This window comes from Panthera onca, chromosome B3 (assembly GCF_046562875.1).
Source record: "Panthera onca isolate mPanOnc1 chromosome B3, mPanOnc1 haplotype 2, whole genome shotgun sequence".
NCBI lineage: Eukaryota > Metazoa > Chordata > Mammalia > Carnivora > Felidae > Panthera > Panthera onca.
The window spans coordinates 53,416,252-53,433,672 of NC_138344.1; the positions used below are offsets into that span (position 1 = coordinate 53,416,252).

Here is a 17,421-nt window from a genome sequence, read left to right on the forward strand (position 1 = left end):
TCCAGATTTTTTGCTATTATGATCAACATTATGTAGACATTCTTGCAGATATATGTGAGTTTGTCTAGCATATATATTTAGAAGTGAAGTCACTTGGATCATAGAGTTTATGAAAATTTAACTTTCTAGGTAATGTTAATGGTTTTCAAAGAGGTTATACCAATATGTAGCCCTATCAATTATTATCAGATTTAGTTTTTGCCTGTCTAGTGGTCTGAAATTGTATCTCATTTTGTTCTTAAAGTGCATTTCCCTGATTATTAATAAGGTTGATCATCTTACCATATTTCTTTGCTATTAGTTTTTCCTATCCTATTAAAATGTGTCTTTTTCATAATATTTGCAATAGTTTTATTTGTATCAACTGTATATGTTTAATGTTTTCACTGGGTATGTTTAATGTCAAGTATAAATTATTATTTTTTAATTTTAAAAAATGCTTTATTTCTGAGAGAGAGAGAGAGAGAGAGTGTGTGTGTGTGTGTGTGTGTGTGTGTATGTGCGTGAGAGAGAGAGAGAGAGGAGAGAGCGGGGAAAGGTGGAGAGAGAGGGAGACACAGAATCAGTCAGCACAGAGCCTGATGCGGGGCTCAAACTCACAAACCACAAGATCATGACCTGAACTGAAGTCAGATGCTTAACCAACTGAGCCACCCAGGTGCCCCTCAAGTATACATTATTAATTCTTCTCCACTAATATTAACTTGCTTACAGTGCTTACAAGGTAGACTAATATAATAGTAATATTACTATTTACTAATTTTGAATTTTATGAGCAAATATTTATTGCATGGTACAGAACCCCCTTTTCCTTGATTTCACTGCAGGTATCCACTATATTTCTTAAGTAAAAAAATTTATAATAATTTTATAGTGTAGGACATATTTTTTTTTATTAATGTATTATAAGAAAAAAGTCCTAGAGGGGTTAATTTGATCAAAGTCACACAGCTAAAAACTAATGGGATCAGGGTATACATTCAGTTCTTTCTGATTCCAGAATATATTCATTCATTCATTCTTTCTTTCTTTCTTTCTTTCTTTCTTTCTTTCTTTCTTTCTTTCTACCATTTTTTTATTCAAGTATAATTCACATACAGTGTTATATTAATTTCAGGTGTACAAAATAGTGATTGATCAGTTTATACATTTTTCCGTGCTGGTCATGATTAAGTGTATTCTTAATCCCCATCACCTATTTTACCCAACCCCTACCATACTCCCCTGGTAACCATCAGTTTGTTTTCTACAGTTAAAAGTCTGTGTTTTGTTTTCCTTGTTTTTTCTTTATTTGTTTTGTTTCTTGGATTCCACAGGAGTGAAATCATGTGGTATTTGTCTTTCTCTGATTTAGTTCACTTAGCATTAAACACTCTAGACTCATCCATGTTACTGCAAATGGCAACATTTCATTCTTTTTTATGACTGAGTGTGTGTGTGTGTGTGTGTGTGTGTATATATATATACATATATATATATGTATATGTATATGTATAATATCCATATCATATCTTCTTTATCCATTGATCAACACTTGAGTTGTTTCCATATCTTGGCTATTATAAATAATGCTGCATTAAACATAGGGATGCAGATATCTTTTTGAATTAGTGTATTCATTTTTTTTGGGTAAATACCCAGTAGTGGAGTTTCTAGATCATATGGTAGTTCTATTTTTTTGTTTTTGGGAAACCTCTGTACTGTTTTCCACAGTGGCTACACCAGTTTGCATTCCTACCAGCAGTGCACCAGGGTTCCTTTTTCTTGACATCCTTTTTAACACTTGTTTCTTATGTTTTTTATTTTAACCATTCTGACAGGTGTGAGGTGATGCCTCATTGTAATTTTGATTTGCATTTCCCTGATGATTTATGATGTTGAGCATCTTTTAATGTGTCTGTTGGCCATCTGTATGTCTTCTTTGGAACAAATGTCTCTTCATGTCTTCCGCCCATTTTTTAATTGGATTATGTTTTTTGGTGTTGAGTTGTAGAAGTTATTTATATATATTTGGATACCAACCCTTTATCAGGTATGATATTTGCAAATATCTTCTCCCATTAAGTACATTGCATTCTAGTTTTGTTGATTGTTTCCTTCCTGTGCAGGAATTTTGTTGTTACGGCCAATGTCAGCAACATTACTGCCTATGCTCTCTTCAGGGATTTTTATGGTTTCAGGTCTCAAATTTAGGTCTTTAATCCATTTTGAGTTTATTTTTGTGTATGGTGAAAGAAACTGGTCAAGTTTCGTTCTTTTGCATGTGGCTGTCCAGTTTTCCCAGCACCATTTGTTGAAGAGACTGCTTCCTATTGAACATTCATTCCTCCCTTGTCAGTTAATTGACCATATAATTGTGGGTTGATTTTTGGGTTTTCTGCTCTATTCCATTGATCATTGTATCTATTTTTATGACTGAACCATAGTATTTTGATTACTACTGCTTTGTAATATAACTTGAAATCTGGAATTCTTGTAATATTATTTGATATTTTCAGGGCTTTTTTTTCTTTTTCAAGATTGCTTTGGATTTTTGAGATCTTTTGTGGTTCCATACAAATTTTAGGATTGTTTGTTCTAGTTCTATGAAAAATGCTGTTGCTATTTTGATAGGGATTGCATTAAATCTGTAGATTGCTTTGGGTTGTATACACATTTTAACAGTATTTATTCTTCCAATCCATGAGCATATATCTTTACATTTCTTTGTGTCATCTTCTTTTTCTTTCATCAGTGTTTTATAGTGTTCAGAGTATGGGTCTTTTAGCTCTTTGGTTGTTTATTCCTAGATATTTTATTGTTTTGGTGCAATTGTAAATGGAATTTTTTTTCTTTTTTAAAATTCTTATTTCTGAGAGAGAGAGAGAGAGAAAGAGAGAGAGAGCATGAGTGGGGTAGGGGCAGAGGGAGAGGGAGACACAGATTCTGAAGCAGGCTCTAGGCTCTGAGCTGTCAGCACAGAGCCTGACATGGGGCTCAAACCCACAAACTGTGAGATCATGATCTGAGCTGAAGTCAGACGTTTAACAGACTGAGCCACCCAGGTGCCCCTGGAATTTTTTTCTTTATTTCACTTTCTGCTGCCTCATTATTAGTATATAGGAATACAACAGATTTCTGTATCTTGATTTTTGTATCCTGCGATTTCACTGAATTCATTTATCAGTTCTAGTAGGTTTTTTGGTGGAGTCTACATATATATTGTATGTCATCTACTTCTTCCTTGCAAATTTGGATGCCTTTATTTATGTTGTCTAATTGATGTGGCTAGGACTTGCAGTACTATGTTGAATAAAAGTGCTAAGAATGGACATCGTTGTCTTGTTCCTGACCTTAGGGGGAAAAGCTCTCAGATTTTCCCCATTGAGTATGATATTGGCTGTGGGTTTTCATATAAAGGTCTTTATTATGTTGAGATGTGTTCTCTCTAGGCCTACTTTGCAGACAGTTTTTATCATGAATGAATGTTGTATTTTGTCAAATGCTTTTTCTACACCTATTGAAATGATCATATGGTTTTAACTATTTCTTTTATTGATGCTATGTATCACATTGATTGCTTTGCAAATATTGAACCACTCTTGTATCCCAGTTTTAAATCCCACTTAATTGTGGTATCTGATTTTTTTAATACACTGTTGAATTTGGTTTGCTAATATTTTGTTGAGGATTTTGCATCTGTATTTGTGAGAGATACTGGCCTGTAGTTCTCTTTTTTTGTGTGTGGTATCTTTATCTAGTTTTGGTATCAAGGTGATACTGGTCTCATAGAATAAATTTGAAAGTTTTCCTTCCTCTTGAATTTTTTGGAATAGTTTGAGAAGAATGGTGTTATCTCTTCTTTATATGTTTGGTAGAATTCACTGTGAAGCCATCAGGTCCTGGACTTTTGTTTGGGGGGAGTTTTGACTATTGTTTCAATTTAATTGCTGGTGATTGATGTGTTCAAATTTTCTATTTTTTCTTGCTTTAGCTTTGGTAGGTTATTTGTTTCTAGATATTTATCCATTTCTTCTAAGCTGTCTATTGGCATCTAGCTTTTCATTATATTGTTACAATTGTTTGTATTTCTGTGATGTTATTTATCCTCTTGCATTAGTAATTTTCTTTATTTGGGTTCTGTATTTTTTTTTTTTTTTTTAGTGAGTCTTGCTAGAGGTTTATCAGTTTTATCCATCTTTTCAAAGAATCATCTCCTGGTTTCATTGATCTGTTGTATTGATTTTTTAGTTTCTAGATCATTGATTTCTGCTCTAATCTTCATTATTTCTTTCCTTCTGCTGGTTTGGGGTTTTGTTTGTTCTTCTGTTTTTAGCTTCTTTAGATGTAAGGTTAGGTCTTAGCTCTTAAGATTTTTCCTGCTTCTTGAGGTAGACTTTTATTGCTATAAACTTCCTTCTTAGAACCACTTTTGTTGCATCTCAAATATTTGGGACTCTTGTGTTTTCACTTTCATTTGTTTCCATGTAATTTTTTATTTGCTTTTTGATTTCTTGGTTGACTCATTCATTATTTAATAACATGTTAATTAACATCCATGTTATTTGTGGTCTTTCCAGATTTTTTCTTGTGGTTATAGCATTGTGGTCAGAAAAGATGTAGGTATAATTTTGATTTCTTGCATTTGTTGAGACTTTTGTGGCCTCATATGTGATCTATTGTGGAGAATGTTCCACGTGCACTTGACAAGAGTGTGTATTCTGCTGTTTGAGGATGGAATGTTCTGATGTATCTGCTAAATCCATCTGGTTCATTGTATCATTCAAAGCTGTTGTTTTCATGTTGATTTTCTGTTTAGATGATCTGCTCATTGATGTAAGTGGAGTGTTAAGTTCCCTACTATTATATTATTACCAACTAGTTCCTTTATGTTTGTTATTAACCATTTTGTGTATTTGGGTGCTTCTGTGTTTGGTGAATAAATAAGTACAATTATTATATCTTCGTGATGGATTGTCCCCTTTCTTATCCTTCTTTGTCTCTTGTTACAGTCTTTGTTTTAAAGTCCAATATGTCCTATATAAGTATAGCTACCTTTTGGCATCCATTTACATCATAAATGTTTCTCCATCCTCTCACTTCCAATCTGCAGGTCTCTTGTCAGCCTGAGATTGGTCTTTTGTAGGCAGCATATAGATGGATCTTTTTTTTTTTTTTTTTGTAATGCATTCTGTCATCTTGTGTTTTTTTGACTGGAATGTTCAGTTTACATTCAAAGCAATTATTGATAGATATGTTTTTATTGCCATTTTGTTACTTGGTTTGTGGTTGTTTCTATAGATGTTCTTTGATCCTTTCTTGCTCTCTTTCATGTTTTTTTGGCTTTCCTTAATACTTGGATTCCTTTCTCTTTATTTTTTTTTTCATATATATTACTGGCTTTTGATTTGTGGTTATCATTAGGTTTGTATATAATGTCTTCTGCATATAGCAGTCTATGTTAAGTTGATGGTCACTTAAGCTTAAGCCCATTTTTTACTCTTCTTCCCTTCTACGTTTTTAGGTGTATGGTGTCCTATTTTGCATCCTTTTATTTTATGAATTCTTTGACTGATTTACAGAAATACTTATTTTTTACTGTTTTTGTGTTTTTTATTTTTCATACTCTCACTTATGGTCTTTCTTTCCACTCAAAGTTTCCCTTTTACTATTTCTTGGAGGTCAGGTTTAGTGGTCATAACCTCCTTCAGTTTTGTTTGCCTGAAAAACTCTTTATCCTTCCTTCTCTTCTGAATGATAGCCTTGTTAGATAGAGTATTCCAGGCCTTAAATGTTTCCCTTCAGCACTTTGCTGTCTGGAAGAATGTGGCATGATATATTCAATGTTTCTGCTGAAAAATCCACTTATAGCCTTATGGGGTTTCACTTGTATGTAACAGTTTCTTTTCTCTTGCTGCTTCCAAAAATTTTTTTATCACGACTTTTTGCCATTTTAATTACTATGTGTCTTGGTGTGGACCTCCTTGCATTGAATTTTGTTGGGGGCGGAATCTCTGTGCCTCCTGGATCTGGATATCTGTGTCCTTCCCTAGATTATGGAAGTTTTCAGCTACTATTTCTTCAAATAAATTTTCTGCCTCCTTATTTGTCTCTTCTTCTGGGATCCCTATAATGTGGATGTTCTGACTTGATGGAGTCAGAATTCTCTATGACTATTATCAATTTACACAATTTTCTTTCATCACTTTTGCTCAGCTTGGTTATTTTCCATTATTCTGTTTTCCAGGTCATTAACTCATTCCTCTGCTTCATCTAGCCTGCTATTTATTCCATCAAGTGTATTTTTAATTTCATTTATTTTGTTCTTGATATCTGATTGGTTTTTTCTCCTTTGTTAAGGGTCACACTGATGTCCTCCACTCTTAAGTTCACTGAGTATCTTTGTGACCATTACTTTAAATTCTCTTTCCACTTAAATTCTCTTACATTGATTTCACTTTGGTCTCTTTCTGCGGTTTGGTCCTGATCTTTCATTTGAGAGATGTTTCTCTGTCTCCTCCTTTTGTTTAACTCTCTATGTCTGTTTCTCTTTTAGGAAAGTCACCTACTTCTCTTGCTCTTAATGACAATAGCCTTATAAAGAAGAATTCCTATAGTGCCCTGAAGTGCATTGTCCCCTCTTCCTCAGGACCTGGTGCTTCAAAAACATATCTCCTATGTGTGTTGTGTGTGCTCTCCTGTTGAGCCCTGGCCTCTTTTTCCTTCAGTCCAATTGTCTATGGAGGCTCTCTTTGCCTGTTGTGGGCCATGAGGTGTGCAGTGGTCTGTTTGCAAAATGAGACCAGCCCTCCATGCTGCTGGAAGTGACATTTTGCAAAATATGTGGTTCAGGAGATGTGTTAACAAGGTGTGCGCTCATCTTTACGGGGAGGGGGCTTGCAGCACCAGGACTGAGGAGAGAGTGTGATTGGGAAGGACAGACCCAGAAAAGCCTGGGGGATTGGGGCTTGATGCAAGCAATTTAGGTAAGGAGTATCTGGGCTCTTCTCTTTCCCACAGGTGGCCGTCGTTTATGCTGGGGTTGGGGGAGGAAATGGCTTCTGCCAGCTCCTTTTTTCCTGGAAAGGTCTCCCTGTGCTTCCCGTCTCTCTAGGCCACACTCTGAGATGAGCAAATCGCTCTTCCTCCCATCTGCCCCTGGTGTTTCTCAAACTGCTGATTCTACACAGTATGTGTACAGCCTGTTTGTTATGCTGTCCCTTTAGGGGAGGGAACTCTGTTTCTTAGCACCCTCCAGTCTCTCCCAGAGCCAAGCCTGATGATTTTTAAATTCTAGGCTAAGCTCCACTGGTTTTAAGAACTCAGGAAATTCAGCCCCTCTCATATTCAAAGGCAAATATCCCTAGAGTGAAAGTCTGTTTTCTTCCCTTCTCAGTGTCATCGGCTCTCTCTCTACCACAGACAGCCATGGTCTATTTTACTTCTAGACCACATCTTTGCCATTCCTACCTTCTTCAATGTGGCCTCTAGTTGTGGAGTTTGTTCTGGCAGTCTCTGGATTGTTTTCTGGGTTATTTATGCTGATATGGGTGTTATCTAGTTGGATCCGTGAGACAAGGCAAACTTAGTGTCCTCCTACTCCAACATCTTCCCAGACCTCTGGGTATTAATTTTGTATCCTTCAATTTTACTGAATTCATTTATTAATTCTAGTAGTTTATTGGTGGATCTTAAGGATTCATGTCATCTGCAAATAGTGACAGTTTAACTTCTTTACCAATATGGATGCCTCTTTTTTATTCTTGTTGTCTGCTTGCTATAACCAGGACTTTAATACTGTGTTGAATAAAAGTGACAGTGGGCATCCTTGTCTCATAATTTTAGAGCAAAATTCTGTTTTTTGATGTGTCATGTTGGGGTTCAGGAGTGAACAGTCAAGAAACAATTCTTGAGATGTCTTTGGTACAAAAAGGGTTGTTGTAGCTGCTCTGAGGTCATGAGGAGTAACATACTTTCAAGTTGGGAGGGGGTTAGGGATAGGAGAAGTTTTTAAGGAATTTGGACCTTGAGGAGCTAGCTGTTGCTATGAAAAGGTCATTTACTACTGTCTAGTAAACTGTTAGTCATGAGACTTTTCAGATGTATATCAGTGGGCCATATTTTTGGAAAATGATTGGTAACATATATCTTGAGGAGGTAGAGATAAACAAAGTTTCCAAGGGGATTTTTACAGGATCCTGGAGGTCCAGCTAATGTCAAGCTAAGGTTGCCTTTTGCCTCTAGCAAAGATTAACATGAAGGCAGCTAAGCTCCTTGAGAAAAGGTCACTCTACCTGTCTTAAGTACTTGTTAAAAATTTTTAAAAAAAATTTTTCCTATATTTCTTTTGCCTTTGTTCTCCACATCATTTTTCACCACTGAATGTGATGTTAGCTGTGGATTTGTCATATATATCCTTTGTTAAGTTGAGGTATGTTCCTTTTAAACCCACTGTTGAGGTTTTTTTTGGTTTTTTTTTTTAATGTTTACTTATTTTGAGAGAAACAGGGAGAGAGAGCGTGCATGAGCAGGGGCAGGGGCAGAGAGAGAAGTGAGAGAATCCCAAGCAGGCTGCCTATTGTCAGCACAGAGCCTGACATGGGGCTCAATCCCACAAACTATAAGGTATGAACTGAGCTGAAATCAAGAGTCAGGCACTTAACCGACTGAGCCAACCCAGGTGCCACTTTTGAGAGTTTTTTAAATGAATTGATGTTGTACTTTGTCAAATGCTTTTTCTGCATCTATTGAGATGCAGATGATGATATGATCATATGATTTTTATGTTTTATTGATATAGTGTATCATGTTTATTGATTTGTGAATATTGAACCATCCTTGCAGCCCCAGAATAAATTCCAATTGATTGTGGTGAATTTTTTTTTTTTTTAATATGCAACATGTCACAAATTTGAATGTGATTCTTGTGCAGGGGCCATGATAATCTCTGTATCATTCCCATGTTAGTAGATGTGCTGTTGAAGTGAGCATGGTGAATGATCCTTTATCATCTAGATGAATGCAATTTGTTAATATTTTGTGGAGGATTTTTTTGTATCTATGTACATCAGGGATATTTGCCTGTAGTTTTTTTTTGTTTTTGTTTTTGTTTTTTTTTTTTTTGTGGTGTCTTTGGCTTTGGTGTCAGGGTGATTTCTGGCTTCATAGAATAAACTTGGAAGCTTTCCTTACTCTTCTATTTTTTGGAATAGTTTGAAGAGAATAGGTATAAAGTCTTCTTTAAATGGTATAGTTCACCTGTGAAGCCATCTGGTCCTGGACTTTTATTTTTTTGGTAGTTTTTTGAAAACCAATTCATTTTTGTTATTAGTCATTGGTCTCTTCAGGTTTTCTATTTCCTTCTGATTGAATTTTGGAAGATTGTATGTTTCTAGGAATTTATCCATTTCTTCTGGGTTTTCCAATTTGTTGGCACATACTTTTTCACAATGTTTTCTTTATAACCCTTTGTATTTCTGTGCTGTTAGTTGTTACTTCTCTTTTTTTACTTATTTGGGTCTTTCTCTTCTTTTCTTGATGAGTCTGGCTAAGGGTTTATCAATTTTATCTTTTCAAGGAACCAGCTCTTTTCATTAATTTTTTTCTATTTTTTTGTCTCTATACCTTTATTTCTGTTATCTTTATTATTTTCTCCCATCTACTAACCTTGGGCTTTATTTGTTTTGTTTTTCTAGTTCCTTTAGGTGTAATGTTAGGTTGTTTGAGATTGTTTCTTGAGGTAGGCCTGTATTGTTATAAATTGCCCTTTTAGAACTTTTTGCCGCATCCCAAAGGTTTTGGATCATTGTATTTTCATTTTCCTTTGTTTTCATGTATTTTTATAACTTTTTTGATTACTTCATTGACCTTTCGGTTGTTAGTATCATGTTTTTTAGCCTCCACATGATTGTGTTTTTTTCCTGTGATTGATTTCTATTTTCATACTGCTGTGGTCAGAAAAGATGCATGATATGGTTTCAATCTTCTTAAATTTACCACCACTTTGGAGCCTAACATGTGTTCTATTATGGAGAATGTTCCAGATGTACTTGAAAAGAATGTCTGTTCTCTTGTTTTTGTATGGAATGTTTGTGTAGATCTTTTATGTCCACCTGGTCTAATGTTTCACTCAAAGACAGTTTCCTTATTGATTTTTCTTCCTGGATGATCTATCCATTGATGTAAGTGGCTGTTGTTTTAAGATTTTTTCTTTTTAATTTTTTATCAGAGAGTGTGTGGCGGGGGGGGGGGGGGAGGTGGGCAGAGGGAGAGAGAGGGAGAGAAAGAGAATCTTAAGCAGGTTCCACACTCAGCCAAAAGTCCAACGTGGTGCTTGATCCCATGACCCTGGGATCATGACCTGAGCTGAAATCAAGAGCTGGATGCTCAAGTGACTGAGTCACCCAGGGGCCCTGATGTAACTGGGGTTTTCACGTTCCCTAGTATTACTATATTACCAATTTATCTCTTTACATCTGTTAATATTTGCTTTATATATTTAGGTAATCCAATGTTGGATACATAGATATTTACAATTTTTAGCTCCTCTTGTTGGATTGATTCCTTCACTGTTATGTAATGCCCTTCTTTGTCTCTTCTTACAGTTTTTTTTTTAAAATTTATTTTATCTCGGGCACCTGGGTGGCTCAGTTGGGTGGTTAAGTGTCCAACTTTGGCTCAGGTCATGATCTCACAGTTCATGGGTTCAAGCCTGCTTCAGGCTTTGTGCTGACAGCTCAGAGCCTGGAGCCTGCTTCAGATTCTGTGTCTCGTTCTCTCTCTGCCTCTCCCCTGCTCTCTCTCTCTCAAAAACAAACATTGAAAAAAATTAAAAACAAGAAGTTTACTTTTTCTGATAGAAATACGGCTTTTTTTTCACATCCATTTGCATGCTTTTTCACTTTCAATCTGTATGCATCTTTAGGTGTGAGGTTGAGTGTCTTGTAGCCAGCAACATATAGACGGTTTATGTGTGTGCTTTTTTAAATCAATTCCACCGCCCTATGTGTTTTGATTGGAGGATTCAGGCCATTTACATTTAATTACTGGTAAGTAAACTTATTGCCATTTTGTTTTCTGGTTGTTTTTGTGGTCTTTCTCTGATCCTTTATTCTCTTGCTTTCTTTTATTGTGCTTGATGATTTCTGTAGTGTTAGGTTTGGTTTTCTCTTTAATTTTTGTGCATCTGTTCAATGTTTTGAGCTTCTGGTTACCATGAGGTTCATATATAACATCTTAAGCTTATAGCACTGTGTATTATGGTCATGGTCATTTTTTAGAATGTTCAAGAACATTCTATATGTGGGTGTCCTGTACAGCCTGAATGAAAGCACATCTATCCAGAAACAGAATGTAGTTCTTTCCTTTTGCCAAGCACCCCTCAAATAATTCTCAAAATAACCCCCCAAATAAGGTCACAGGGCAAGGACCAGGACTAGAGCTCGGATCTTTTAAATGTCAGCTTTGGGATATTTCTGTAACATGTAAAGTGAGAGGTAGGGAAGATGAAGGTCTAAGGGAATATTTAGTAAGTATCTCCTATGTACTACTTCCGTAATTTCAAAGACATCTGATAACTGCTATGTAAGACAAGACATATTTTATTACCCCATTTTAATAGATGGGGAAATTAAAGCTCAGGAAGGTTAAATACACCTTAAAGCCATTGTGTAGTATTTGAGCTGAACTATCAATTCTATATTGACTACTAGATGACTATAATTGACCATCTTCTACCCTCTATACCAGGGGTCAGCAAACTTATTCTGTAAAAGGCCAGACAGTAAATATTTTAGGCTTTGTTGGCCAGCAGTTTCTACTGCAACTATTCAGCTTTACTATTGTGTGATGGCAGCTACTAAAAGATATAAATCGAATGAGCATGGCTGTGTTCCCATGAAACTTTACTTGCTGTAATTTGAGATTCATATAATGTTCAGGTCACAAAATATTTTTTCAACCATACAAAAATATGAAATGCATTCTTCCTCACAGTCCACACCAAAGTGAGGTTCTCCAGTGCCGGTTTCAAACATTCCTTTACGGGGTTAGGAAAGACGTGGAAAAGAGCATGGAATAGGTTCTCTTCTGGATGCTACATGACCGAGGGGGTTGTTGTCGCATAACCCCTCAAATTGTGTAGGAGCAATATGCAGTTAACTGTCTTGTCCCAATGCTAAATGTCCTTTTTCCTATCTTTCAAATTAAACTGTAGGCTCATTTAGGAAAGAGGACTATCTTATTTTAAAATCTTCAATGTTTTTAAAAATTTTAATTAATGTTTATTTTTGAGAGAGAGAGACAGAGTGTGAGCAGGGGAAGGGCACAGAGAGAAGGAGACACCGAATCTGAAGCAGGCTCCAGGCTCTGAGCTGTAAGCACAGAGCCCGACGTGGGACTTGAACTCACAAACCGTGAGATCATGACCTGAGCCGAAGTTGGATGCTTAACCGACTGAGCCACCCAGGTGCCCCAACTCCTTTAACGTTTAATAGTCTATGTATAGTAGATGCTCAGTATTCAGTCATAAATATTAGATGCTGCCAAATACTAAACTATTTCATTCATAGATTCTTTAGTCGATAGGCCCAATGTATAAGTTCAATGGATGAAAAATATTGTAGCAGGCCATATCTATCATTTAACAACATTACCTTCTCCTTTTAATTTAGTGTAAGGGACAATTGTGAAAAATATTTCTTGGCTATACCTTTTTTTGTTCCAGTAGAGTTATCTGCTTGGGAATATTAAGTCTGACATTCGTTCTTCCCCTAGAACCACTTTGGTGATCTGGACGGTGGCCACTACACTGCTTTCTGCAAGAACTCAGTGACCCAGGCCTGGTATAGCTTTGATGACACACGAGTCAGTGAGATTCCAGATACTTCAGTGCAAACTGCTACAGCCTATCTCCTGTTCTACAGTTGCCAGCCCTTTTCTATACCTATAAAAAAGTGCAAGAGCTAGGAAAATGGTGCAAAACTGCAGAACTGAAAACTGCAAAACAAGCAATCAGAAACTGGTACTTCAGGTTTGCTTTGTCATTAAACTCTTGCAATTTACTTACATCCAACATAATTTTCACTCTTTCTACTGTATTATGCACTTTTTTATATGATAAGCCTCTAGCAGAGAAGAGAGGTCCTGGCCTCCTGAAAAAGGCAGCACGACGAAATGCTAATGGATGGGGGCCTGCAAAGCACAGCAAAGTATGTATTAATTTCAGGTTTCAAAATTCAATGTCTATTAGGATGGATATTTTTAAACCTAAAATACCTCAATTATATATATGCAACAAAGTATTCTCCAAAGATACTTCATGGAGCTAAACAAAGTAAGTTTTGTTCAAGTGGCTCTGTGACCTTATGATTTGGAAATATTTCATTGATCTGATAATTTAGCCAAGAACTCTAAGATTCTTAGACCAACTGCAGAATATGAAAAGATGCCAACCTCAGGATTCAAGACTCCTCTTTACTCATAGTGGCATCTTTCAGAAGCAACTTCTAGAATCATATTTTTATATGGGGAGTTTTTACTGACTTCATCTATAGCACCTGAGTCTGAGGTAAATAATACATTCTCAGCTCCTCTCTTTTAATACATCACTTTGCAAAGATGTGGTTCTTAATACAGTTTATTCTGTAGTCATTCCCGATCCCTATCCCTTTTAATTTTAATCCTGATTCCCAACTCTTGAGAATTCTAAATAAGTGCTTTATGCAGTTCTGGGTCAAGTTGAAGGAAGAGTAAAATCAAGTCCTAATACAACAGGATAAGTGAACTAAATTTTAAGTCACATAGTAGGATAAAATGTGTGTGTATATAAAATGGTTTGATAAAAAAATAAAGACAGAACACTTACAGGGTTTTAAATTATTTTTCTCATTAAGATTTTAATGTAGGTGTAAATGAAAATTCTCATTTTAAAAAATTAAAGAAAAGTTTCCATTTATTTTTTAGAATAAAGATTTAGTGCACAAATACAGCCCAAAGCCAACAAAAAAATAGCTTTGCCCTGTCATTTCCCTAAGAAAGCACTGCAGTTACTCAGAATAGGCCAAAAGAAAAAGGAAAAACAAACAGTCCTCTGAGTTCTAGGCTTCACACAAGGACCACGTTATTATACTATGTACATTGATTTGATGTGCAAGTGTGCAATAAATATATACACATACATTCCTATCTGCTTTACATCATTCTAGAGTATTCATAGATCAAGCTGGGATTTAGAAATGTGAAAAGGCCGTAACAGTGAAAAGGAAAAGAAAGGATATAATGGTTTTTAGACCAGGAGAAGAATAATGCTTAGCTAATTATTTTAACTTTGGAGCAAACTATAAAGGTTTTGAAATAAATGGTACCTGTAAGGAGTGCTTAACTGCAATACTCGTTAAATATTAGTCAGTTTTTCGATAATGGCACTGACCTAAAGTATATGGTGATAGTAACACAGCTCCCACGGTCTTAGAATTCCTCTAAATGGCCAGCTGTATTTATCCAGTATCTTTATAAGCATGTCAAGAGTTGTGTTGCTCAGCTTCTTAAAAGATAACTAGCTTAGAACCTATTTCTCCTTACGTGGCTACATCAGTTGCTCGTGGTCCCAATGAAGTATAAAAGAGGATATAAGCTGCCGAAGACTTCACAGAAGAAATGGAGATATCAGAAACTTCATGATCATCAAATTTAAACCACCGCTGTCTTGCTGCATTTTTACAATAGGCAGTGTAGTGGCCTCCATCCAGCCCACCATAGTGATTCTGTGCCAAACAAGATAGAAAATCAGTTCAAACTGAAATTATTGTCATATTTTAAATACTTCAAAGCTTTATGTTATTTTCCTATGAGGTTAAGGAACCACATGAAACTCTTATTTTTATAGTTTGCTTAGAAAAAGAGAAAGGATTTAGTTCCAACAAGATACTTACTGAAACAGAAAACAAATTATATTTCTTCAAATTGTTCTTTGGACCAATAACATACTGTGACAAGTCAAGATTCTCTAATGGGAAATCCACAGAGGTCTGTAGTTTCTGCTTCCACCTGCCATCGTAGGAAAAACTGTAGAGTGAAACAGGATAGCAATTAAACTGAGAGACCACAAACACTGGAAAGACTTGAATTCATTCATTAATGTTCTAGATTTGTAGCTGAGACCAGAAAATCCATTTCAAACACACTCAGAATTTCAGTGGTGGAGGGACCTGGAAAGACATTTGGCTTCATTTCCACTTTACAAATGAGAAAACGAAGGTATGAGCAGATATGAAATGACCTGCCCTCAGTCAAACAGCTAAGGTGGTGGAGACAGAGCCACACCTGGGTCCCTTGACCCATAGGCCAGCGACAACTGTTCGATGAGTCTTCTGCAAAGGTAAAAAGTTATGAAGACCCAGGTTTATAATGCTAACTACCATACGAGTACAGAGGAAAGACTAAGGAGGGCTGCTCTAGCTGTTAAGACTGTACTTTTGGGGAAACTGAAGCTGGAAATCATAAGCACACAGACTACACAGGGATCCCCTGCTTTTCAAAAGCTGGTGTTACGCCACTTCATTTTTACAAGACTTCCATGAGTACCTGTTTTAGCTACCTAAAAGAAATCGAAAGAAGGTTTCTGCTTTTAAGAAAAAAGGTGAAAAGGGGAAAGCAGCACTGGGCAGCGTTTGTTTGCAGTAGGCTGCTGGAGGCAGCAGGCACCCTGCTGAGTAGATAAAGTGGCATCACCATGCTCCTTCCCAGAATACTCAGTGTCAAGCTGCCACAGCTTTGAATTGTCTGCCCGTACCTGTGTTTTATCTTGATCTGTTTTGTGCATCTGTTAAGCAAGATGTGTCCTAAGGTATTAGAAAAGTCTAAGAGAAGGTTATTTTGGGGGTCTGGGAATACTGAAAGATTTTCTATATAAATTAATGGTAACTGCTTCTTTGCTTTACACCATTTTGGCTTATGAAAGATTTCACAGGAACACTCTACTTTTGGATAGCAGGGGAGAATTGTAATGGCATTCCATTATCCTGACATACTCTACTCCTTTAAACACCGAAATACTGGTACTTTGGTTGGTGCGATAAGATTATTTCAGAATTAGTTTTCAAAAACTGAATTCTGAACCATTTACATTTTTAGATACCTGTATTCTCCAAAGAATTAATACACAGCACTAGAAATCTTAACATATGTGTAATCATTTATAGAATGTTTATCTGTACCTCCACAATCCTCAAGAAGAGAAAAACTGATGGAACAAGTTTCTGGTAGAAAATTTACGTGAGGAATTTGAACACGTCAATATAGAAACTAACAAAAGTAATTGCCTAAGAATTTCCAATAATACAAAATGAAACAAATAATTAAAATAGAAATGCTTCGTTTGAGACAAAAATTACAGCTCTCAATAAAAAGATGAAACTTCCTTTTAAAAAGTTTTTCAAAATAATGATTCATAGTTATCACTCCATGAATGGATTCCATAAAGATAAAAGAATCGAAAGACAACATCTGGGACAGATTTTACAACTCTCTTGCTATTATCCCATCTATTATAGGGCCAGACCTTTTTCACAGGCTAGAAAAATGTGGACAAAAATATCTGCACCCAGCAATGGCATCCTTAACATCTTCTCTTTAAAACTGCATTCTCATTTTCAGCACAGGATTAAATCTTTTCTTAGTTTACAATAAATTTTATTGACTTATCATTTGTATTAGAGTTATCCTGTGTGATTTTATACATTTTCACTTGGATTTTTTATGATGTAAAATTTTATATGTGAAATGCAATAAATTTCACTAATTTTTAAAAGATGAAATGACCTGAAAGTACCGTGTTGTCATTTTGCTGTTCTCGCAAACACTAAAGTAAGGAACTGGAGTCTCCTCATTTCTGCCTTGTTTCCCTAACCAGATAATCTTCCTTTGTAATACACCTTAGCAGGCAATGCAACAAAATGACTTAGAATGAAGTACAACTTAAGACTTCCTTCATCTAAACTGCAGAAAAATGTGTTCCTTTTACCGTTTCAGATGCACTAAAAGCACAGGTGGCAACTTCCAGATCTCTATCTTTTTTAGAGAGTCCCGTCGAGTTCTGCAATGACTGCAGTAAAACCTGTTGTTGTCTGTGAGCTTTTCTTCTTTGGAAAATAATCTAAGGCAGTCCTGGAGGCAAAAACAAGTAGTAGTTACTCACTAATTCGTTTCTTCAACACAGTATCATTGAGCATCTAATTCAGTAAGTTATTCTGCCAGGTATGAAGGACACAACAGGTAACTAGCAGAAAATAGTTCTGTCATAAAGTTTACGACCTAGTGGGGAGCCCAGAGGGGAGAGCCAACAGTAATCAGTGCAGGGAGTGGTGGGCGCTGCCCATGACAGAGGGAAGCAGGACTGTGCATCCTGAATGCACACAGGAGCCACCTCTGCCTGGTGCCTCAGGA

At 36.1% G+C, this 17,421-nt stretch overlaps 2 protein-coding genes and 1 non-coding gene across 5 annotated transcripts in view; 1 reads left to right on the top strand and 2 right to left on the bottom strand.

Moving 5' to 3' along the window:
- The window catches only part of USP50 (ubiquitin specific peptidase 50), a 41,411-nt gene extending 28,365 nt beyond the window's left edge, over positions 1 to 13,046 (top strand). For 2 of the 3 annotated variants that reach the window (XM_078448602.1, XM_078448605.1), the window contains exon 7: positions 12,754 to 13,046. In XM_078448602.1, coding sequence (XP_078304728.1) covers positions 12,754 to 12,945 — 192 coding nt within the window. In that variant the 3' untranslated portion in view covers positions 12,946 to 13,046. Of the gene's footprint in view, positions 1 to 10,903; positions 10,995 to 12,753 lie in introns of those variants that run through there. The other variant, XM_078448603.2, reaches the window with a different exon arrangement.
- LOC132670523 (U6 spliceosomal RNA) lies at positions 8,867 to 8,970 on the bottom strand. The gene has a single exon (XR_009606759.1). It is a non-coding gene; the product is annotated as a U6 spliceosomal RNA (small nuclear RNA).
- An 866-nt stretch (positions 13,047 to 13,912) lies between the features above and the next one.
- The window catches only part of USP8 (ubiquitin specific peptidase 8), a 76,706-nt gene continuing 73,197 nt past the window's right edge, over positions 13,913 to 17,421 (bottom strand). Inside the window, exons 18-20 of the mRNA XM_060618539.3 lie at positions 17,000 to 17,142; positions 14,910 to 15,042; positions 13,913 to 14,741 (exon numbers count right to left, since the gene is read on the bottom strand). Of these exons, the coding sequence (XP_060474522.1) occupies positions 14,556 to 14,741; positions 14,910 to 15,042; positions 17,000 to 17,142 (462 nt within the window). The 3' untranslated portion in view covers positions 13,913 to 14,555. The remainder of the gene's footprint in view (positions 14,742 to 14,909; positions 15,043 to 16,999; positions 17,143 to 17,421) is intronic.